This window comes from Prionailurus bengalensis, chromosome B1 (assembly GCF_016509475.1).
Source record: "Prionailurus bengalensis isolate Pbe53 chromosome B1, Fcat_Pben_1.1_paternal_pri, whole genome shotgun sequence".
NCBI lineage: Eukaryota > Metazoa > Chordata > Mammalia > Carnivora > Felidae > Prionailurus > Prionailurus bengalensis.
This window is the reverse complement of record NC_057344.1, coordinates 44,436,275-44,461,000: the sequence shown is the minus strand read 5'-3', so window position 1 is coordinate 44,461,000 and position 24,726 is coordinate 44,436,275. Positions and strand designations below refer to the sequence as shown.

General features: G+C 37.6%; 1 protein-coding gene across 6 annotated transcripts in view; it reads right to left on the bottom strand.

Moving 5' to 3' along the window:
- NSD3 (nuclear receptor binding SET domain protein 3) overlaps positions 1–24,726 on the bottom strand; it is a 118,175-nt gene that overhangs the window by 68,526 nt on the left and 24,923 nt on the right. For all 6 annotated transcript variants that reach the window (XM_043563980.1, XM_043563936.1, XM_043563955.1 and 3 more), the window contains exon 2: positions 3,603–4,321. In XM_043563980.1, coding sequence (XP_043419915.1) covers positions 3,603–4,277 — 675 coding nt within the window. In that variant the 5' untranslated portion in view covers positions 4,278–4,321. The remainder of the gene's footprint in view (positions 1–3,602; positions 4,322–24,726) is intronic.

Here is a 24,726-nt window from a genome sequence, read left to right as displayed (position 1 = left end):
CCTTAAACATTAAAACATCTGTACAAAAGAACATTTTGCACTTAAACAGTTTCTAAGAATTTTAAGACCTAATACTCTGAGGCTAGAGAACCAAATATAAGCGCTAACTTAGTGCTGAGGGGACCGGAAGCTATTTGGCTTTTTATAAATGAAAATGGCAAGCTAAGAGTTAATGAGACTAGTCTTAGTGGATAAGCCCACTGAGGTGCTGGTGGAAGACCAATGTTTGAATAGGGCCTAAGCTCACATGCCTGAGGCATTACACCTGCCAGGGAGGAAGACATGCAGAAACATTTTCACATGTTTCTAATTTGACAGGAGGGAAAACAGCTCCACCAGCTTTACAGAACATACAATTTCAGTAGTGATCTCAGGTCTCCTGCTGCCTAGATGTTTGGACACATTTTATTGTTGAGAAGATATACTTAGGTTGTTCCAAGTAACAGCCACTCTTTAGAAGGCCAAACAGCCCAGAACTGGGAGGAGATACTTATAGATCAAATACCAAGAAAAAAAGAAAAAAGTAGTGAGTGAAATCATTAAGGATTACTTTAAATGAGACTGCTCAAAAAAGAACTTATGACTGGGTTTTTAGGGAACAAAAATACATATAAAAACAAATCCAGCTTAAGGACATTTCAAACTTTTCCTCCAAGCACTCAGTTCTCATTATGCTTCCCTAAAGCATCTGGGGAGGGGAGCTGTCCAGTTGCATCAGCAGACTCTCACTTGGGCTTCCCTTTGATTTCTAAGGCCTCTACGATGCTAAACACCAAGTGCTTGGACCCTTAGTAACAACGAGGAGGCACAACGGTGTCAAAAATTAAAACACGAAAACTATCCTAAGGGAAACAAAATAAATGTTGTTCAAGTTAAGGAAACCTAATAATAAAAAAAAAAGAAAGCAAAGTTACAAAACCAATCATTTTGTGCACATTACTGGTCATCTGCATAGTTTAGTGAAGCATGACACTCACAGGAGTCTTGGGAGGCTCTAGCTTTAAAGTTCTATTATCAGAATGGAGTACAACTTTAATGGTGCCCACTTCTTTAGCTCTGTCCCCTATGTGTGATAAATTTTAATTAATCAAAATTCAACTAACAAGATCTTCTCATTTTTCTCTTTAGAAGAAAAGGGAGGAGTGAAGGGAGAGTAACAAAGAGAAAGAGGGAGAGAAACATTGGGGGAGAGGGAAAGGGGGCAAGGACAAAAAGGATGGGGGAGGGGAAGGAAAACCTGGATTTTCACCAAAAACTCAACTTTCAGGCAATGGTCTTGGTAATATTTAGTGCAATCAATACTACATCTATACCTTCAGTCAAATTGATATTCTTTTACCTCAAGATACTGTAAGATCCTAAATAATGACATATTAAACTAGGCCCCACATGATTTACCAAAAACAAAATGAACTAAAACTTTTAAATTCTATCTAATCATTTGAATCCTTGGATATAACAATTAACTCAAGGTTTAAGTGATACAAAGAGCTAGGCATAGCACATATCCAACAAAGACAGAATGGGCTTTAAAATCTCACTGTTAGGAGCGCCTGGGTGACTCAGTAGGTTAAGCTTTCAACTCTTGGTTTTGGCTCAAGTCATGAGTTTGAGCCCCATGTCGGGCTCCATGCTGATGGTGTGGAGCCTGCTTGGGATTCTCTCTCCCTCTCTCTGCCCCTCCCCTGCTCTCTCTCTCTCTCAAAATAAATTAAAAAAAAAACAAACAAACTTAAAATCTCATTATAAAGGGACTATTAGAAATATCATTACACTCAATTTTCCTAGATTCCAATAAAATAAAAAGGATATAAAAAGTAAGCAGATTGTCTTATCCTGCCTCTAAATGTTTCCAGACCTGTTTCTATTTTGAAATATATTTTTAATGTACCTTGTCAAAAGAGGTAAAAAGTCTAGCCCAGTAAGTAAAATTGGATATTCTCCTATCTGCCAGATTGTCTAGAGCAAAAGCAAGATGGGCCAACAAAACAGTTCTCAGGAACTAAGCTTTAGCTCTGGTTTTAACCAAATTCAGGTTTTATGCATTTTTGTGATTCTCAAGGGTCACAGTGTATCACATACCTTTTCACTGTAGGTCTAGGGAAAAAATGCTACAGTGAATGCATCTGGAATGCAAAAAGTTAACTTTTCTCCTTCCGTTTATTCATTTACTTAATGAAGTAATTGATGTGCTCAATGTGTGCTCACTTGGCTGTACTTATACAGTCTGTATAAGATACTATGTGAGCTAAGTTCAAGGGGTGAGGCACTTAAGAAATGATTTCAGAAATTTAGGCATTTCAGAAAACACTTAGTTACAAAGCCTTCATTTTACAAATGCAGAACTAAGACACCAGAATAGCTAAAGTGTCTCTAATTACTCTTTATCTCATTACCCAGTTTTATTTTTTTTACAGCACTTAATACTACCTAAACTATACTATACTATACTACTATACTATACTATACAAACTATACTATACGTATGTTTGAATGTATGTACATATGTATGCATGTATTTTCTGGCTCCTCTTACTAGAATATAAGCAACCTGGAAGTAGGCATCTTTACTTTCATTCCTTGCCCTACTTTAAGAGTAGATACTTAAACAGTATTGTTAAATGAATAAATAAAACTATAGAAAAATGAGAAAAACTGAAATATTACACCGGGACTCATGAGAGTCTAGAATCAGTGTGGCCTTTTACTCTAGAAAATGATCACATTTGAGTTGAATGAAGTACTGGAACCCAGCTACTGAGGGAAAGGTGAGTTGGTATGAAGTAAACATTTCTTTAAACAGAAGATAATAAATTAACTTATTCAGGCATACCAGATCAGACAGAAAAGCAGACTAGTATTATAAAAATATCTATTTCTTCTCAAATCAATGTCTGGGAAATGTCTTCAATTCATACCATGTATTAGAATAGTAACTAAAAACTCTTCATTCAAGCTAGGATTGATCTGTTACATACCTATTATTAAGTAAATTCATACTGAAACCTCAGAGATATTTTAAAAAATTGGCAGCATGCATCTTAAGTTACCTATGAAGAATGACTTTTATAAAAATTCCACCTGAAGATTTTATTTCAATTTTAGTTAACATACAGTCCACCTAAAGTTTTAATATATATGAATACTAACTCTGATTTTAATACAAAGAGTTCCTCTATTCACATTATTTTGTAGCAAATACAATGGTAATGAGTGTTTAAATCTAAGCTCTCCGGGGAAAAGTTAGTTCAAAATAAAGAAAACCAATATAATTAACCATCTTCTCTGCCTTTCTTCATCTTTAGAAACCAGGAGTTTATTATAAGCAAATAGAAATAAGTGAAGCTATTAGACAAAGAAACATAAGCAGCAAGATTCTTAGTGTCTGATGTCTTAAAAATATTTCTTCCCTCTAATGATGTCCATTCATTTATTCAAAAAATTTCTTAGCACCTATAATAACATCCCAAGTTCCTTGCCAGGGATTAGAAGAAAGAAGTTATCAGGAATATTTATATTTGAAGAGATAAAAACTGAAAAATATTTCTTGGACTTCCAGTAAATCTGAAAGGTTACAAAATTTTTCAAATGTTTCAACTTACATTTTGTTCCTCTGGTTCTAATTTGGGGATTTTGTGTGACTTGCGCTCTTCAGATCTAGATGAGTCATGCTTGTTGCTTTTTTTCCTCTTTTCCTTTCTGCTTTCATGCTTTGATTTTGTGTGCTCACTTGCCTGTACTTCATTTAAAAGGTCTCCACAAAGGGAAGACTCAAACAATTCCCTGCCATTCTGGATAGTTTTGGTTATTTTTAGTTTAATTTCAGGTGAGCCAGTCTTCTTTGGAATCACAGTTTGTGGTACCGAAGGAGGAGGTGGTGGCTGTGGAGGAGAAGGTTTTTCCAGAATTTCATGTGGTCTTGTGTTTGGAATTTCTGAATGGTAATAGTCAGTGGGGCTAAAGTTTCTAACTGCACCAAAGCCATTGGCTGACCCATTGGGATACTGATTATATGACTGGTATTTGGTTTGAGTTTCATACATGCTGATCGATGGTGGATAGCCATTTGTGAGTGGAGGAAGATCTTCTGTTGTAGGTGGATACTGAAAGCCTTGCTGCAAGGTAGCTTCATATGGTGTCTGGCCACCATCTTCAACAATGTCACTGTTGTTATCAAAGGCATCCTCCTGACGGATGTTGGCGGAGTCAATGAGTTGAGGTGGTTGCTGAATTGTGTTTCCCATGATCCCTTGCATGAAAGAGAAAGAGAAATCCATTGTTCTGCTCCAGCATCCTTAACTTTCCCTTTCTCTCATCGGGCCTAAAGTTTTAAAAGAGGAGATTAAAAGGTGTTAATATCCCCACAGGCTAGAGGCTTATCAATTGAAAAAAAAGTCACTACAATATCCTGTACTCAATTGCCATATCCAGATATACACAAGCACTAAGGATTTTTAAAACAAGTAGCCAATATAATTCTGATACAAGGTAAATGCCTTTTACCTTAAATGTTTATCTATTTGAAACTCTCAATTACTTTCACAATTTCAGTAACAAAATTTTATCCTCTTAGCAAACATCCAAAATTGTTTTGCATTCCTTTATGTTTCCCAAGTTAGAAATTTAAGTCTCAGGTTAAAATTGGTATTTGCAAAGTAAGCAATGTTTTGACACATATAAATTAGGTTCCATACAAGCTTCCTTTAAATCATTCATGTTTTGCCCAGTGGTTCTCTTTATCATTACAAAAATAACAAAATCTTATTGCACACATTTAAAATAATTTTTTTAACATTTATTCATTTTTGGGAGACAGAGAGAGACAAAGCCTGAGTGGGGGAGGGACAGAAAGGGAGACCCACAATCCGAAGCAGGCTCCAGGCTCTGAGCTGTCAGTAGGGATCAAACTCACAGACCGTGAGATCACGACCTGAGCTCAAGTCAGATGCTTCACCGACTGAGCCACCCATGTTCCCAGCAAATATTTTAAATACAAAAGTAGAAAGGTTTATGCCTCCCTCCTCCATCATTCCCATTCTTCTGTCATGGATAACCACTGTAAATATTTTGGTGAGTATTCTTCCAAATCTTTCTCTCTATATTTAGATATAAAATTTTAAAAATAGGGTTTATTCTGTAACTTGCTTATTCAACTTAACAATATATCCTAGATATCTTTCTACCTTGGCATGTATATGTTTCATGTATACCTTATTCTTTACATAGTTTCCTTGTGGTATTTAACTCAATGTACTTAACCATCTGTGTACTGACAATCACTTAGTTGCTCACAATTGTTTGATATTATACAACAGGGAACTTTCTTGAAACTAGATCTTTGTGCACGTATGTATTCCTATTGGAAAGTTTGAAATTTTGATAGATACTGCAAAAACAGTTCTATAGGCTGTGCTATATATCAATTCACCCTCATACCAGTAGTATATGAGGATAGCTGATTCCCTAACATTCTTGACAGTATTTGAGTTGTTTTTAACCAGCGGCATAAATAGAATCATCTGGGGTAGTTTTACAAAATGCACATGTCAAGGTCTATTTACTGATGAATCTGATTCAATAAACCCGGGGGGAGGCCTACAGCATGTCTGTTTTAAGCCCACATTCCAGCTGATTCCGATGCACACTTAGTTGGGTCACTGCATTACAATCTTTGCATTGTAGTTGCTCTTAAGATTATTGCACCCTGTCTGGAAGGTGCCTAAAGATGCTCATATTGTGTAACAATGCTGTAATACAGATAAGCACATCTGTCAGGAAATGCTCTACAACCACTCTGTTTTGTCATAAAGTTTGACAAGCCCATATCTTGAGAGAGGATTAATGGACAGCTCAGATATTAGTTTGATAATCCCATAAACATTTCTTCTAGAAAGTTCTGAGGCAGAGAGGATTTCTCTACTGTATTGAGTCTGATGAGCTGATTTTAGCTTCTTATCCTGAAGAAAGATTTTGAGGCTATAGTCCAGCCAATTCTATGACCAATTAATAATGTCTACCATCTTGATTCTAGTAGGATTTGCCATAATAATAAAGCATATAACCCAAAACAGCAAAGGAAGAGGGAAAGGATAGCTGACAATACACTTTTCAAGGTATATCCAATTAAACAGGTGCTGTTTACTCTGTTAACAAATGGAAAGAAATTTAGAAGTTCTATAATTGCAAGCAAAGAGAAAGAGAGCATAGAGGAAATCAAACTGCCCATACCACTCTATACCAGTATGGCAGGGGACCGGGGGTGTTAGACAACTCTCTCATTTTTTAGCATCTACTCTGGGTCAAGCACTTTATACATTATCTCATTTAATCCTCATAACAACTCTGTAGGATAGACATTGACTCCTGGTTCATAGGCAAAGAAACTGAGCTTCAGAGGGATTTGGTGGTTTGCTGAAACCATAAAGCAAAGGGGGCAGAATTACTATATGAATCTAAGTAAATATAACTCTACAGCCCATTATGTTTACCACGACACCCTTCCACTTCTCTCAGCTGTAAGTTCTGAGAGGATCAAAATCTCTTGTTCACGTACTTTCTTCTTTGATCACTGCCAAAATAACAACAAACTGTTCTATAATAACCACCACTAACACTTAAATAGCACTTCTTATGTGCCAGGAACCATTCTAATTGCTTTCCATACAGTACTACATTCAATCCTCCCCAAAACCTTCAGGTTAGTTCCCATTACAGATGGGGAAATAGAGGCACAGAGAGGTTAAATGATGTGCTCAAGTGCACAAGTCTAGTCATTAATTGACAGAGCTGTGATTTAATCTAAACAGTCTGGTTTCAGAGTTGCTGATGCTAACCAACATACCATACTGATAATGCTGATAAATGTTAGGAATCACTTCTTTACAAATAGCTGAAGAAAACTGAAACATTACCCTAAATTGAACCTTGGCCAAAATGTACAGCTCACAGACATAAGAATGGTATGTTCTAAAATTCTGTAAACATACATGGGGCAACCATACAGGTGGAATTCAAAAGTTCTTTGAACTTCCAACTTGAAGTCAAGTTAAATACTGGCATTTGACAAGATGCAATCTGTGTTTTTGGTTCTCATAACTGTCATATACAAGATCAGCTTCCAGATTAGTCTCCCCAATTATAGTCTACAGAGGTTTTCAGGCATATGTATTCAGAGACTAAGGTTTCTGATGTTTCCGATTTAGTTCCAAACACAAACTTTTAAGAAGTTTGGTATCTTCTCCTTTTCTTCTCTAGCCCTGAACCAAGTATTTCATTTTAATTTGAACTAAGAAATAACATTAGCACCTTATAATTATATGGGAGTTTACAATTACAGAGTATTTTCATAAGCATTCTTATTTGATCCTCAAAGCAATCCTGTAAGGCTGACAGGGCGGGTATTAGCTTCATTTTTTAGACAACTACATTTAATATTTGAGATGCTAAAATTTCCAAGACCACAAAGCTCATTAGTGATTAAACCCAAAAAAGAATTAATCTCTTGACTTCTAATTCTACAGTCTTTACCACAATATCTAACTGCTAGAGAATATCCACCTACCCAAAGACAACCACACTATAAGAGTCATACATTCAAAACTGAATGAACTGTCCATTCCCTAACTCAGTTTTCCTTTTAGGCTACCCCAGATTTGTCATTGCTTCCACTATTTTTCTGGTTTCCCAAGCTCAAAGCCTTAGTCACATGGTCTTAGTCACTGATTCTTCCCCCCCGCTGTTAAGCCATAAAATGAGGCATTGAACAAATCCTGTAGTTTCTTCCACTGAAATCTCTGATTTGTTCTTTGATCTCTACATCCATGTCAGGCCAGGCCCTCAGCACCTTAATCCTCAACTATGACAACTGATTTTCTAGATATTTCTCATCTTTAACTTCTTCCTGAATAGCATTTAGAAGATGTGTCCTTAAATCAAACTTAGATAAATCTATTCCCGTACTAAGAACTCTAAGGCTCCATATTATACCAAGTTTCTTCCATGCCTTTCAAGGTTTTCCATAATCTGACTTTCCTACCAACTCAAATTGTATACACGTGACTAAACTTTTCCAAGCATCCACTGCTCCAAATAACTATAAAATGTGGTCTTGCTCACATATTACACTTTATTTAACTCTATGAAGCCAAGTATTATTCCCATTTTAGAGATGTAAAGAAATGGCCCTCAAAAAGATCAAGTGGTTTGCCCTTAATCACACACACAGCTAACAGAAGTTGAATAAAATGGTGATATTCAAACCTTCTTAATATACATGGCAGCTGCCCCATAATCTGTAAACTATCCTTACTTTGCACATTTTTCCAATATGCTCCAAAGCCACAATCCAAATGGATGCCTGACAGCTTCCCTCATATATCACAAGCAGCTTAAAAGACCTAATAATAAACTCAGTTTTTACTCTACTTGAATGTGTCCTTCCTCCAGTCCTTCCTAGGAGGAAAAAAAAAGTGAAACTCCCATCTATCAGTTGCCAAGCCAGAAACCTGGGACTATGATACATCCCTTACCCTCATTCTTACTCTTACCCAATGTATCACTAAACTCCCTGAGTTTTATCTCCAAAGTATACATTTCATATTTGTCTATTTCATTCCATACCTTTTCTTCTTCATGCTAGTCCAAGCTCCTCACTTTGTCTATTCCATAGTTACCTTCCCAGTCTCCATGTTTTTTTCTCCTGCCTGGGTGTAATCTATCTTCCCATACAACAGCCAGTCACCTTTTAAAAACTGACTCAGTCACTTAACTATCCCTCAAAATACAGCAAGAAAAGTAAATTATTGCTACACTCAACAACATGGATGACTCTCAACAATGTCATTTTGAGTGAAAGAAGCCAGACACAATGTTTCCATTTATATAGTTCACAGTGTGATTTCATTTATATAAAGTTCAAAAACAGAATAAAGTTAAAACTAACAATAATGGAGACATCTGTCAGAATAGTACTTGCTTAATGGGAGGTGGGCAGGGGGTGGGGTGGCGGGCTATAAACACTGGACAAGACCATAATGGAGGTTTCTGAGCTGCTACTTATATTTAATGTATTGATCTAGACATACATAGTCTTAAGCAAAAACAAAAGAACAAACCTTGAGTGCCTTCCCAATGCACTCAAATAAAATCCAGACTACTTATCTTGGTCAGCAAGCCCCTGCACGGTCAGACCTCAGTTTACATTTCCAAAGTCACGTACCAACACTTTCTGCTTGCAGAGACACACGGGCTTCTTTTCAGTTTCTCAAATATGCCAACTTAATCTTTGTTAATCAGGAATTTCGCATGTGCTACTCCAGCTACCTGAACATACATAATCTTTCTGAGAGGCCTTCCAAGGTCCCATGCTCATTCTACCGACTAAGCCTGCTTTTTCTCCTTTATAGCAACTTAATATATGTTATACAAACGTGTGTTTATACATTCTTACTGTCTGTCTCCCTTACTTGACTGCATGCTCTGTGAAGACAGAGATGGGCAGAGACCATGTATGTCTTATTCAATATTCTTCAGTTAATAAATGAAAGAAACAGTCCCTGTCCTTTTAGGGCTTATAATTAGTATATCTCCATTTACCTGCCAGATTTCTGGGGATATCAACCTACAGCATAACTTTACCCACCCACTAATTCCTTGTTTGGTAAAAATGCGTTATGCTCATTATGAAAAATAATAAACAAATATTTAAAATATTGATATCCATAGTTACATGATCAACTGATTTTCCACAAAGGTGCCAAGGCTATTCAAGGGGAAAGGACATCATTTTCAACAAACAGGGCTGGAACAACTGACTGGATATCAATATAGAAAAAGTGAACCTCAACCCTTACTTTATATTATACAAAAAAAATAACTAAAATTAGTTCATAAACCTAATACTAAAGTCAAAACCATAAAACTTGTAGAGTAAAACATGAGACAAAATATACCACTGGGTTAGGCAAAGATTTTTCTAAAGAAATACCATGAACTATGAAAGGAAAAGATTGACAAAATGGACTTCAAAATTTAAAACTTCTGCTTTTAAAAGGACATTGTTAAGAAAAGAAAACGGGAATTAAAAATGGTAGCCATGAGAATGGGGGAAGATGACAGAGTAGGAGGATCCTGAGCTCCCCTTCTCCACAGACACACCACGACGACAACTACATGTCATGCCACTCACTCTGAAAACATCCTGAAGACTAACAGATCAGCCCACAACTAAAGACACAAAGAGAAGGGCACAATGAGAAGGGTAGGAGGGGAAGACATGTGATCAAGAACCAGACCCCTGGTGCAGTGACCTCCAAGTGGGAGGAATATCACAGGCACAGAGGTCCTCCCTGAGGAGGGGGTCAAGCCCCACAATGGGGACTCCTCGTCCTGGGGTCCTCCTGCAACCAGGAAGACAAATCCCCATAATGTCTGGCATTGAAAATCCAGAGTTTAAGTCTGGGAGATCCAGAGGGCTACAGAAAACCAAGACTTTGCTCTTAAAGGGCCAGCACTCCATAGCACTTGGTCTGAGACCCAGTATAGAAGCAGCAGTTTGAAAATGCCTAAGTTATAGTGAAGGGGATTTATTGAGATTTAAGACATATGCCAGAAGGGCAGGGATCTATAACAGCTTTCTCCAGGAACAGAAGCGCTGGTGAGTCATTTTTCTTGCCCTCCTTTCAGCCTAGTTGGCTGGACACTTGCAGGAGCCAGTTCTGACACTGTCCATCTACCCTGCTAGCACCACTTGTCCACCCTGGAGTTCCCCTGTGGACCTGCCCCATCCAACCCACCCATCCCAACTAGGGCCCCTCCAAAGCAGCTCCTACCCCACCACACCCAGCAGGTAGCCTTGATCAGGAGCGACATCCCCCCAAAATGACTACCACCCCACCACAACCTTCAGGTAGCCATGGTCCAGGACCAACATTCCTTCAATGTGACCTCTGTCCCAGGGAAAGGGGTGAGCCAGCTCTGCCCTCAGCATACCCACAACAGTTGTGGTCAAGCTGCTCAGCCAGCTTTTCAGGGGCCAGTCCAACCCGCCAGCATGCCCTCAGGAGCTACAGCTGAACTATAGTTTCAGCTGTGCTGGAACCGACTGCACTGCAGCCAGAAGGCCTGGGGACAGCCCCGCATAGGGTCAAGCACTGCCCACCAGTGCACTTGCAGTAGTTGTGACTGGTTATTGCCGATACCTGGGGTAATGGCCAGCTCACCCACCAGCAGCACACTCACCGCAATGAGGGCCCAGTCACAACAGGAGGACACAAGGAGCCAGAAGATAATGTGGTTCTGGTGACAAGGAGGACTACACTACAGGATGCCTTCTGCATAAGATAACTACTTTTTAAGACCAGGGAACATAGCTGACCTACATAATACACAGGAACAAAGAAAGTCAGACAAAATGAGAAAACAGAGGAATATGTTCCAAGTGGAAGAATTAAGACAAAACCTCCAAAAAAAGAACTAAACAAAATACAGATAAGCAATCTATCTGATAAAGAGTTCAAAGTAATGGTCATAAAGATGCTAACCAGGCTTGAAAGGAAAGTGGATGAATTCAGTGAGAACTTCAACAAAGAGACAGAAAATATAAAAAGAGCCAATCAGATCTGAAGAATACAATAACTGAAATGAAATATGCTAGAGAGAATCAAGAGCAGATTAGAGGAAGCAAAAGAACAGATCAGAGATGTCTGGAATACAGGGTAATGGAAAGCACCCAAACTGAACAGCAAAATTTTTTAAAAATGAGAATAGGTTGGGGCACCTGACTACCTCAGTTGGAAGAGCATGCAACTCTTGATCTTGAGGTTGTGAGTTTGAGCCCCATGTTGGGTACAGAGATTACTTAAGTGAATAAATAAATAAACTTTTAAAAAATGAGGATAGGTTAAGGCACCAATAGAACAACATCAAGCATACTAACATTCACATTATAGGGGTCCCAGAAGAAGGAGAGAGAAAGGGCAGAAAACTTATTTGAAAAAATAATAACTGGGGGCGCCTGGGTGGCGCAGTCGGTTGAGCGTCCAACTTCAGCCAGGTCACGATCTCGCGGTCCGGGAGTTCGAGCCCCGCATCAGGCTCTGGGCTGATGGCTCAGAGCCTGGAGCCTGTTTCCGATTCTGTGTCTCCCTCTCTCTCTGCCCCTCCCCGTTCATGCTCTGTCTCTCTCTGTCCCAAAAATAAATAAAAAACGTTGAAAAAAAATTTAAAAAAAAAAGAAAAAATAATAACTGAAAACTTCCCTAACCTGAGGAAGGAAACAGACATCCAGGTCCAAGAAGCAAAGAAAGCCCCAATAAGATGGATCCAAGAGATCCACACCAAGATACATTATTAAAATATCAAAAATTAAAAATAGAAAGAGAATCTTAAAAGCAGCAAGAGAAAAGCAAATAGTTATGTACAAGGAAACCTCATAACACTATCAACTGATTTTTCAACAGAAACTTTGCAGGTCAGAAGGGAGTGGCATGATATATTTAAAGTGCTGAAAGGGGGAAAAAAAAAACTTACATCCAAAAATAGTCCATATAGCAAAGTTATCAGTCAGAATTGAAGAAGAGATAAAGAGTTTCACCAAGAAACAAAAGTTAAAGGAGTTTATCACCATTGAACTGGCCTTACAAGAAATGTTAAAAAGGGAAAAAAGAAATGTTAAAGGGACTTCTTTAAGCAGGAAAAAAGGTATAACAAGAAGAAAATTATAAAAGGAAACAATTTCACTGGTAATAGCAAACATAAGTAAAGGTAGTCAATCTTATAAAGCTAGTATGCAGATTAAAAGACAAAAGTAGTAAAATCAACTATATCTACAAAAATTAAAGGATACACAAAATAAAAAGATATAAAATATGATGTCATATACATACAAGATGGGAGAGAGGAAGTAAAAATGTAGTGTTCTTAGAATATGTTTGAACTTAAACAACCATACACATAGGATGTTATTTATGAAACTCATGGTAACCACAAACCAAAAACATATAATACATGCACAAAAAATAGAGAAATCCAAGCATAACACTAAAGAAAGTCATCAAATCACAAGGGAAAAAGCACCAGAGAAGAAAGTGACAGAGAACAAGAACAACCAAAAAACAATTAACTGGCAATAAGTACATACCTATCACTAATTACTTTAAATGTAAAAGGACTAAATGTCCCAAAAGACGTAAGGCAACTGAATGGATAAAAAACAAGACCTATCTATATGCTGTCTACAAGAGACTCACTTAAGACCCACAGACACATATAGACTGAAAGTGCAGTGGAAAAAGATATTCCATACCAATGGAAGAAAAAAAAAACTGCAGTAATACTTCTATCAGACAAAATAGACCTTAAAAGACTATAACAAGAGACAAAGAAAGGCATTACATAATGACAAAGGCATTGTTATACAACAACTCGAGGATGTAACAATTGTAAATATTTGATATATCAAACATAAAAGGACGGAAATATATGAAGCAAAAATTAACAGACATAAAAGAGAAGTTTGACAGTAACACAATAATAGTAGGGGGCTTTAGAGGTACCTGGGTGGCTCATTTGGTTGAGCCTCCAACTTTTGATTTTGGCTCAGGTCATGTTACCAGGGTCATGGGATCAAGCCATGCACTGGGCTCTGGATTGAGTGTGGAACCTGCTTAAGAGTCTCTCTCTCTTTATTCCTCTGCCTCTGTCCCCCACTTGCATGTTCTCTCTCTCAAATAACAAGAACAAATTAGTATAATAATAGGAGATTTTAACACCCACCTACATCAATGGATAGATCATCCAGACAAAATCAATATGGAAATAGTAGCTTTGAATGACATGATAAAGCAGATGGACTCAACAGATATATATAGAACACTACAGCCAAAAAAGCCAAAATACACATCTTTTCAAGGGCACATGGGACATTCTCCACGACAGATCACATGTTAGGCCACAAAGCAGTCTCAATACATTTAAGAAGACTGAATTATATCCAGCATCTTTTCTGACCACAACAGTATAGAACTAGAAATCAATTACAAGAAAACACCTGCAAAAAACACAAACACATGGAAGCTAAACAACATGCTACTAAACAAGCAAAGGGTCAAGAAAGAAATTTTACAAATACCTGGAGACATTAAAATAGAAACACAATGGTTCAAAAGAGGCAAATTTATAGCAAGACAGGCCTACCACAAGAAACAAAAATCTCAACAGATAACCTAACTTTAATTCTAAAAGAACTAGAAAAAGAAAAAAATAGCCAAAGCTAGTAGAAAAAAGAAACAATAAAGGTCAGAGCAGAAATAAATGAAATAGAAACTAAAAAAACAGTAGGAAAGACCAATGAAACTAAGAGCTGGTTCTGTGAAAAGATAAACTAAATTGATAAACCTTTAGCCAGACAATAAGGAGAGAGAGAACTCAAATAAAATCAGAAATGAAAGAGGAGGAGCACCTGGCTGGCTCAGTCGGTGAAGTGTCTGACATCGGCTCGGGTCATGATCTCATGGTTTGTGAGTTCGAGTCCCATGTCAGGCTCTGTGCTGACAGCTCATAGCTTGGAGCCTGCTTCTGATTCTGTGTTCCCTCCCTCTCTCTCTCTCTGCTCCTCCCCCGCCCACATACTCTCTGTCTCTCTCAAAAATAAATAAACATTAAAAAAAATTTTTTTAGTAAAAAAGAAATAAGAGAAGTTAACAACCAACACCGCAGAAACACAAAGCATTAGGATAGACTACTAGAAAAACTATGTGGCAACAAATCAGATATCTTAGAAGAAATGGATAAATTCCTAGGAACATAGAATCTCTCAAGACTGAATTAGAAAAAAGAAAATCTGAATAGACCAATGTAATGAAATTCAACCCATAATCTAAAAACTCCCAACAAACAAAAGTCAACGACCAGATCACTTCACAGATGAATTCTACCAAATATTTAAAGCAGAATTAATACCTATTCTTCTCAAACTATTCCAAAAAATAGAAGAGGAAGGAATACTTACAAATTCATTCTACAAGGGCAGTATTATCCTATGCCAAACTAGACAAAGACACTACAAAAGAAAAAGAAGAAAATGACAGAACAATATACCTGATGAATACAGATCCAAAAATCCTCAACAAAAGATTAGCAAATCAAATTCAACAAAAGGAGATCATTCACCACAATCAAGTGAGATTTGTTCCAGAGATGCAAGGATGTTCAATATCTACAAATCAATCAACCTGGTATACATTAACAAAATGGAAGGATAAAAATCCTATGAACATCTCAATAGATGCAGAAAAGAATTTGACATTCATTCATGATAAAAACTCTCGATAAAATGGGTATCAAAGAACATACCACAACATACTGAAGGTCACACCTCAAACACCCACAGCTAACAATACACTAAATGGCAAAAAGCTAAAAGTTTTTCCTTTAAGATCAGGGAAAAGGGGCACCTCGATGGCTCAGTCGGTTAAGTGTCTGATTCTTGATTTTGGCTCAGGTCATGACCTTTGTGAGTCCAAGCCCCACACTGGAGTCTGCGCCGATAATGCAGAGCTTGGTTTGGATTCTTTCTCTCCCCCTCTCAAACTTGTGTTCTCTCTCTCTCAAAATTAATAGACTTTAAAAAATTATTAAAAAATAATAAAATAAAATAAAAGCAGAAAAGAGACAAGGATGTATACTCTTGCCACTTTTATTTAGTGTAGTATTGTAAGTCCTAGCCACAGCAATTAAGACAAGAAAAAGAAATAAAAGACATGTAAATTGATTAAGGAAGAAGTAAAACTGTCATTATTTGCTGATGACCTAATACTAGATATAGAAAACCCTAAATATTCCACCAAAAAATATTATAATAAATGAATTCAGTAAAGTTGCAGAATACAAAGTCAACAAACAGAAATCGGTTGCATTTCTACATAGTAATAATGAAGTAGCAGAAAGGGAATTTAAGAAAACAATTCCATTGGGGTGCTTGGGTGGCTCAGTTGGTTGAGTGTCCGACTTCGGCTCAGGTTGTGATCTTGCAGTTCGTGGGTCTGAGCCCCTCGTTGGGCTCTGTGCTGACAGCTCAGAGCCTGGAGCCTGCTTTGGATTCTATGTCTTCCTCTCTCTCTGCCCCTCCCCCGCTCATGCTCTGTCTCTCTCAAAAATAAACATTAAAAAAATTTTTTTAATTAATTAATTAAAAAAAACCTTACAACTCTATGCCCAAAAAAACAAACAATCTGATTAAAATGAGTGGAGATCCTGGAGCACCTGGGTGGCTCAGTTGGTTAAGCATCTGACTTCAGCTCAGGTCATGATGTCAAGGTTGGTGAGTTCAAGTCCCGCCGCATTGGGCTCTCTGCTATCAGCAAAGAGATTGCTTTGGATCCTCTATCCTATCTCTCTCTGCTCCTCTCCCGCTTGTGCTCTCTCTCAAAATTAAATAAACATTTAAAAGAATAAATAAAATGGGTGGAGGTCCTGAATAGATATTTTTCCAAAGAAGCTATACATATGGCCAACAGACACATGAAAAGATGTTCAACATCACTCTAATCACCAGGGATTACAAATCAAAACCACAATGAGATACCACCTCACATCAGTCAGAATGGCATATACAAAAGACAAGAAATAACAAGTGTTAGGCAGAATGTGGAGAAAAGGAAACTCTTGTTCGCTGTTGGTGGGAATGTAAAATTGGTGCAACCACTATGGAAAAGAGTATGGAGGTTCAAAAAATTAAAAATAGAAATACCATACAATCCAGTAACATGACTCTGGGCCAAAGAAAATAAAAATACTAATTTGAAAAGATATAAGCATCACTATGTTTACTGCAGCATTATTTACAATGACCAGACTATGGAAGCAACCTAACTGTCCACTTATACATGAATAAAGATGTGACATACACAGACAGTGGAATATTAGTCATAAAAAATAATAAAATCTTGCCATTTTGATATAGAGGGTATTATGCTAAGTGAAATAAGTAAAAGACAAATACTATACAATTCCACTTATATGTGGTACCTGAAAATACAACAAATGAGCAAATAAACAAAAACAAACCAAAAAAAACAAAAAAAAAACAAAACAAAACCCGGAAAATGCTCATAACTTGACAAACTGCTGGTTCCCAGAGAGGAAGTGGATGGCAGTATAGGTGAAATAGGTGGAGAGGATTAAGAGGTACAAACTTCCAGTTAAGTCATGGTGATGAAAAGTATAACATAGAGAATATAGTCAATAATATTGTAATATATTTGTATGCTGACAAATGGTAACTACACTTATTTTGGAGAGCATTTGGTAATGTATATAATTGTTGAATCATTGTGTTGTACACCTAAAACTAGTATTTTATGTCAACTATGCTAAACTTAAAAAAAAAAAAATTACAGGAGCACCTGGCTGGCTCAATAGGTTAAGCATCCAATTCTTGATCTCAGCTCAGGTCATGATCTCATGCTTGGTGAAATCAAGCCCCATGCCAGGCTTTTAGTCTGCTATGGATTCTCTCTCTCCCTCCCTCTCTGCACCTCTCCTGCTTGTGCATGGCTGCGCGCTCTCTCTCTCTCTCTCAAAATAAATAAATTAAAAAAATTAGAGACAAAAAACCCCCAAAAGGTGCATTATAGGCAGGGAGAAAATATTTGTAAAACGCTTCTCTAACAAAGAACATTCTTTATTCTTTTTTTTAAAGTTTATTTTGAGAGAGAGAGAGAGAGAGAGAGAGAGAGAGAGAGAGAGAGAGAAAGTAGGGGAGGGGCAGAGAGAGAGGGAGAGAGAGAATGCCAAGCAGGCTCCACACTATCACCAGGGCTTAAACACACAAACCATGAGATCATGACCTGAGCCGAAATCAAGAGTCAGATGCTTAATAAACTGAGCCATCCAGGGGCCTCAAACATCTTTTATTCTTACATTTTAGGAAATGCAAACAGGCCCACTAAGGGTTTCTGAGCAAAAATGAAACAAGTGAATGATAGTTTAAATATTTCTTACTCCACAGATTACTTCCTGATTGCAAACAGAAATACATACAATAGAAAGATCTGGCAGGCATCATTTTAAACAAGTTATTAAACATGGCATCATCAAAAGCAGGACAACCTGGCATTATGTGCCTCATGATGTGATTCACTGGTATTATCATCTCCTAAGTATTATTCCCAGTGCTTAAACTGAATCTCACAATGAGGAAACAATCAGACACATATAAAATGTGGAACATTCACTTAGACAACTGGCCTAGGCTCTTCAAAAAAGCTAATGTTATAGGGGTACCTGGGTGGCTCAGCTGGTTAAATGACTGACTCTTGATTTTGGTTCATGTCATGGTGTCACTATTCTGGAGACTGAGCCCCTACTTGGGCTCTGAGGAGTCTGCTTGGGATTCTCTCTTTCCCTCTATTTCTGCCCCTTCCCCACTCATGTTTTTCTCTCTCTCTCAAAATAAATAAGTAAATATATTTTTTTAATGTTTTAAAAAGCTAGGGGCACCTGGATGGCTCAGTCAGTTAAGCATCCAACTTTGCCTCACTCAGGTCATGCTTGTGGTTTACCAGTTCAAGTCCTGCATCAGGCTCTGTGCTGTTTGAGCGCCGCATCGGGCTCTGTGCTGACAGCTCAGAGCCTGGAGCCTGCTTTGGATTCTGTATCTCCCTCTCTCTCTGCCCCTCCCCTGCTCCTACTCTGTCTCTCTCTCAAAAATAAACAGACATTTAAAAAAAGGTTTTAAAAAGCTAATGTTATAAACAAACAAAAGATGGAAAGATTCTTCTACATTTTAAAAGACAAGATTAAAAAACCCAATGTAATGCATGCATTTTGATGAAATCATGTGTTTAAATACACAGTTAACAAATGCATTTTGGAGAAAACTTAGAATTTTATATGGACTGGCCATTAAAAAATGGAGCTATTTGGCGATGATGGTGCAAAGCCTACTTGGGATTCTCTGTCTCCCTCTCTGCCTTTCTCTCTCAAAATAAATAATAAATTTAAAAAATTTTTCTTAATGGAATTATTAATTTTCAATGGTATGATAAGTGTTTGGTTTATATAAGAGAATGTCTTTATTCTTAGAAGAGACACTAAATATTTCAGCTGTGAAATATTTAAAGTGCCATGGGATCACAACTTTCAAATGTCCTGTTATTAAAAAAGCACATACAAAAGGAGGCAAGATGTTAACAATTGGCTAATCTAGGTGTTGACTGTAATATTCTTTTAACTTTCCTAAAAGTTTGCAAAAAAAAAATTAAAATAATTTGGCTAGGGTTTGGAAGAAGTTTTTTTTTAAGTTGTTTTTTTTTTTTTTTATATTTACTTTTGAAAGAGAGAGAGAGAGAGAGAGAGAGAGAGATGTAAGCAGGGGAAAGGCAGAGAGAGGGACACACAGAATCTGAAGCAGGCTCCAGGCTCTGAGCTGTCAGCACAGAGCCCGATGTGGGGCTCAAACTCACAGACCGCAAGATCATGACCTGAGCTGAAGTCAGAAGCTTAACTGACTGAACCACCCAGGCGCCCCTGGAAGAAGTTTTTAAAAGAAAAAGTTAAACAGCTTCTTAAGATGGTAAAAGCCTGCATTAAAACTTGGCACCAGGGCAGCTGGCTGGCTCAGTTGGTAAAAAGCATGTGACTCTTGATCTGATGGTTCTGAGTTCAAGCCCCACGTTGGGCAGAGAGATTACTTAAAGATAAAACAAGACAAAACAAATTGACACCAACTAAGCCAAATGTTCCACACTGTTATCTTTTCTAGAAAGCAGAAGCGTGAAGAGCCATACTTTTTCATCAAGAAAGCAGTTTTGATCATTTCTAAAAGAAAGATATTTTAGGACTATAAATTCCTCTACTGATTTTTGTATGTACTGAAGTCTGGCAGTCAGCCTTCAAACAGCAGACACACCAATTGATCTAAACAGTTAAGACCTTAAAGAATTAGATGGCTCTCTAGTGAGCATGTGGTTGAAAATATAGGCTCAGAATCAAACTGTTAGGTTCAAAACCCCAATCCAAGGCTTGTTAACTATGTGACTTTGGCAGCTTAATCTCCCTAAATCTCAGTTTCCTTATCCATAAACTGGATATTTACAATTCCTACTTTGTGCAGAATTGTTGTAAGAATTAACAGTTAATCTGTAAGCAGTACTTTGGACAGTGCCTGGAGTATAGTTAAAGCCCAATACTTATTGGCTACCATTATCAGTTGGTGTGATGCTGGGCACACAGAACTTGTGAAAAACCTGATCTCTGACCTAAAGGCATTTACAATCTCTTCAGTAAACTAAACGAGACGTTATGGGCAAGAGTCATAAAATAGTAAATAACGTGAACAATGTGAATCAGAGGGTGACTAAGAATTAAATTGTGTTACCATCACAATTACAAACGATATTTGAGAAAGAACAATGTTCATTCACTAAGCAAGGAGGTATTTAGGCCATGAAAGACAGGCAAGATTTGGAAGTTAGGCAGTTTTCACCCATCATAGTTAACACCACTCAGTAGAGGCTACCAAAAATTCTCACTTGTTTGTCCTTAATAAATCCCCTGATAAAGATGGTATGTTTTAATTTTTTAGTACTACTAAAATAATAATAATAATGGCTAATATTTGAGGGCTTACTATGTGTCAAACTATCCTGCTTCACATTCATTATTTTACTCCTAATAACACCTCTTTGAGGAAATACGACCCCTATTATACAAATGAAACAGAAAGGCCAGCATGATTAAGTAACTTGCTCATAGACATCCTATAAATCCAAGGCTCTCTATTCCACAGCACTTGCTCTTAACAAGTAAACTAATTTCTCAAAATCCCTAAGTGTATCAAGAATATAGCAACAACAATGACAAAAACACTCATATTTTACACTTCACACTTCCCTGATCCCACTCCCCAGAGTTAAAAGTTTGGTGGGAGACTAAATAATGGTACTAGTCCTCCACCCATTCTAATATGTACTTCCAAATAAATGAAACCACCACAGGCAAATAATTTACGATAAATTCTGCCTCTGACCAATGTTTCTGGTTTTAATGTTTATTTATTTTGAGAGAGCAAGAGAGAGCATGAATGGGGGAGGGACAGAGAGAGTATCCCAAGCAGGCTTTATGCTATCAGCACAGAGCCTGACTTGCAAGGTTAGATCCTACAGACTGTGAGATCATGACCTAAGATGAAACCAAGAGTCAGACAGTTAACCGAATGACCCACCCAGGTGTCCCTCTGTTGTTGTTACTGCTGCTGCTGTTGTTGTTGTTTTAAGATAAAATAAGTCAGTCAATGAATACCATTCTAATTTTGTTGAAGCTGTCCACAGACAGTATTAAAGGGGAAAAAAGTTGAAAATTATCAACTAAACCTTTAGGGCTCTTATATTTACCAACTTACTCAAGAGGAGAATAATAATATAAAGTTTATAGACTCAAGTCAAATCTTAAGATATGAGGTTAAAAAAAAAGTGTGCCATGAACAGGTTGAGGTTATGAATATCAATTAAGTATTCATGATGTGTTAAATGTAAAGGTCAAAGATTTATGTGATTTGTCACAGTGTGTTAAATGTATAGTTTAAGTCATCATAACAAATTCTTAAAAGGGACAATTCCCTTACTAAACCATACATACTGCTGGATTCTACCTTTTTTTTTTTAATGTTTGTGTTTGGAGAGCGAGCACGTGCAAGCAGGGGAGGGATAGAGAGTGAGGGGGACAGAGAATCTGAAGCAGTTCATTGCTGATGGCAGCAAGCCTGATGTGGGGCTTGAAGTCACAAACGGTGAGTTCATGACAGGAGCCAAAGTCAGGCACTCAACCAACCAGGCCACCCAGGCCCCCTGCTGGATCCTACTTTATAGAATTACATGTTGTGCTTATATAGTATATTTTTACAATAAACTAAATAAAAGATCATATTAAGAAAATCATAAGAGAAAATATACTGTACTGTACTGTATTTATTGAGAAAAATCCACATATAAATGTAGCCATACAGGTCAAAGCCATATTGTTCAAAGGTCAACACTAGTTTATTATAGGTCAAAATTGCTCATGTCAATATCCTAATTCAAGTTTTCTGGAATCAAAAGTGGATCTAAGATGTCATATAAATTGCCTATATCTGTTTTCAGATGCAACTACCTTTAAATACATTCCTAGATCACTTAATTTTCACTTTCCTGATTAAAATCCTTCAATGATTCCTAGAAAAAGTCCAAAACCTTGGCCAACAGAGCACTCAAACCCCTCCAAGCAAGGTCTCTACTGAGGTCTTCAACCTCCAGTCACTTTTGTATGCTAGTAATGTTAAACTACTGAGAATGAATGTATACACTACAATTTCATACCACTGTGCCTTTACCAATGTTATCTTTGATGCCTAGTATGTCCTTTTATACTTTTTTTGGCTTGACTTTTAACCCATCTTCTGAGCTCAGAAAGTCATTTCCAAGAAGTAGTCACTTAAGCTCTAGGCTGGTCTGAGTAACTTTCCTCCATGTTCCTAAGATACACCATGCATACCTCTTAAGAATTAATCTTGAAACAACCTGTTTATGTGATTTTCTTAAGAGTAGGAAGTAATTTTATTCATCCATATGCTCCTAGAGCCCAAAGTGAAGGCTCAGAGGAGGGGCTTAATGAGTCTTTTAAACTGAACTGTGTAAACTTAAGGGAGTTATTACATATAAATGAAATGCCTTAAACAGTTGTTAAGGATCTTTCCATGCAGAATGCAAGAGAATATAAATGCAGTTATAGTCTCCTCAGGCAATATCCTCGTCAAAATTTGACTAATAAATGCTTACCTAGACACTACTGATTATCCTTAGTTGTGGGCTAAACTTCCCAGCAAGACTTATTAAGGCCCCAAGGGACTGGTATGAAGTCAAATGAATTTCCAGAATCTATTAACCCAACAAAAGACCAAAATATATCAAAAAACCCCTAATAAGCATACTACTTAAAACCCTAGTGTTTTTGAAATTGTAGATCTGAAACTCAGAATATAGAAGCTCTTAAAATATAATTTTCATAGTCATAGTTAATTGAATTGGCATGAACATCAACCTTTATTTTCCAAAGCTATTCCAGTAATTATCAATCATACCAAAATACAGAGCATACTTGATGTATCAACATTAGAAATTTTAACAGCTAAAGAAATATAGTGGAATATAACAAACATGACTTCCACAACACAGAGGAAGAGAATGGTCTTCCTTTACCCAGGTAAACAAGGGATCCAGATTTTTTTTTTAATGTTTATTAATTTTTTAAACGTTTTTTTTTTTTAAATTTTTTTTTCAACTTTTTTTTTTTTTTTGGGACAGAGAGAGACAGAGCATGAACGGGGGAGGGGCAGAGAGAGAGGGAGACACAGAATCGGAAACAGGCTCCAGGCTCTGAGCCATCAGCCCAGAGCCTGACGCGGGGCTCGAACTCACGGACCGCGAGATCGTGACCTGGCTGAAGTCGGACGCTTAACCGACTGCGCCACCCAGGCGCCCCAATGTTTATTTATTTTTGAGACAGAGAGAGACGGAGCATGAACAGGGGAGGAGCAGAGAGAGAGGGAGACACAGAATCCGAAACAGGCTCCAGGCTCTGAGCTGTCAGCACAGAGCCCGACACGGGGCTCGAACTCACAGACCGTGAGATCATGACCTGAGCCGAAGTCGGACGCTTAAACGACCAAGCCTCCCAGGTGCCCCGTAATGTTTATTAATTTTTGAGAGAGAGAGAGCGAGCAGAGAGGGGCACAGAGAGAGGGAGACACAGAATCTGAAGCAGGCTCCAGGCTCTGAGCTGTCAGCACAGAGCCCTATGTGGGGCTTGAGCCCACGAAGCCCACGAACGATGAGATCAAGACCTGAACTGAAGTCTGACGCTTAACCGACTAAGCCACCAGGCACCCCCAGATGTTTTTTTTTTTTATGTGAAGTACTGCAAGGAACATTTCTCAAGGTTTACAATAAATCCAGTCTATGTGTGTTTCTATAGTAACAGGAATGGAGTGTACACAGTCTACAGTAATAAACCTGGCGTTTTTACTGTTTGGTGATTCCTACAGCAAAACATCATTAAAAAAATTTTTTAGGTGTGCCTGGGTAGCTCAGTCAGTTAAGCACCCAACTTTGGCTCAGGTCATGATCTCACAGCTCATGAGTTTGAGCCCCGTATCAGGCTCCATGCTGACAGCTCAGAGCCTGCAGCCCGTTTTGGATTCTGTGTCTGCCCCTCTCCCACTCCCGCTCTGTCTCTCTCTCAAAAATAAACAAACATTAAGAAAAATTTTTAAAAAATGTAAAGACACATAACGTTAAAAAATTAGAGGGTAATTTTGTCTTACAGCAAAAACTTGAAATGTAGTACATAAAGGCAAGTTTAAGTATACATTCCTTGAGGTGTAAAGAGAAAGCTACCAAATATATTCATATACTCATTTCTAACTGATCACTCATGTTTGACAATCAGATCTTGTATCAGATCTTGTATTTGAAATCAGTTTAATACATACAAACATACCCACTCCCTCCAAAAAAACTTCTTCGACTATGTCTCATACTTAATGACAGAATATGAAGATTTTTGGATGACAGCATCAAGGGTGATTTTCATTTTACTATTTTCCCCCCCAAATTTACGCCAAAAAGAAAATGAGAGAGGAGTTAAATTTTTTTAAAAAATATGATTATTTTAAGTAAATAGGTTTGCATG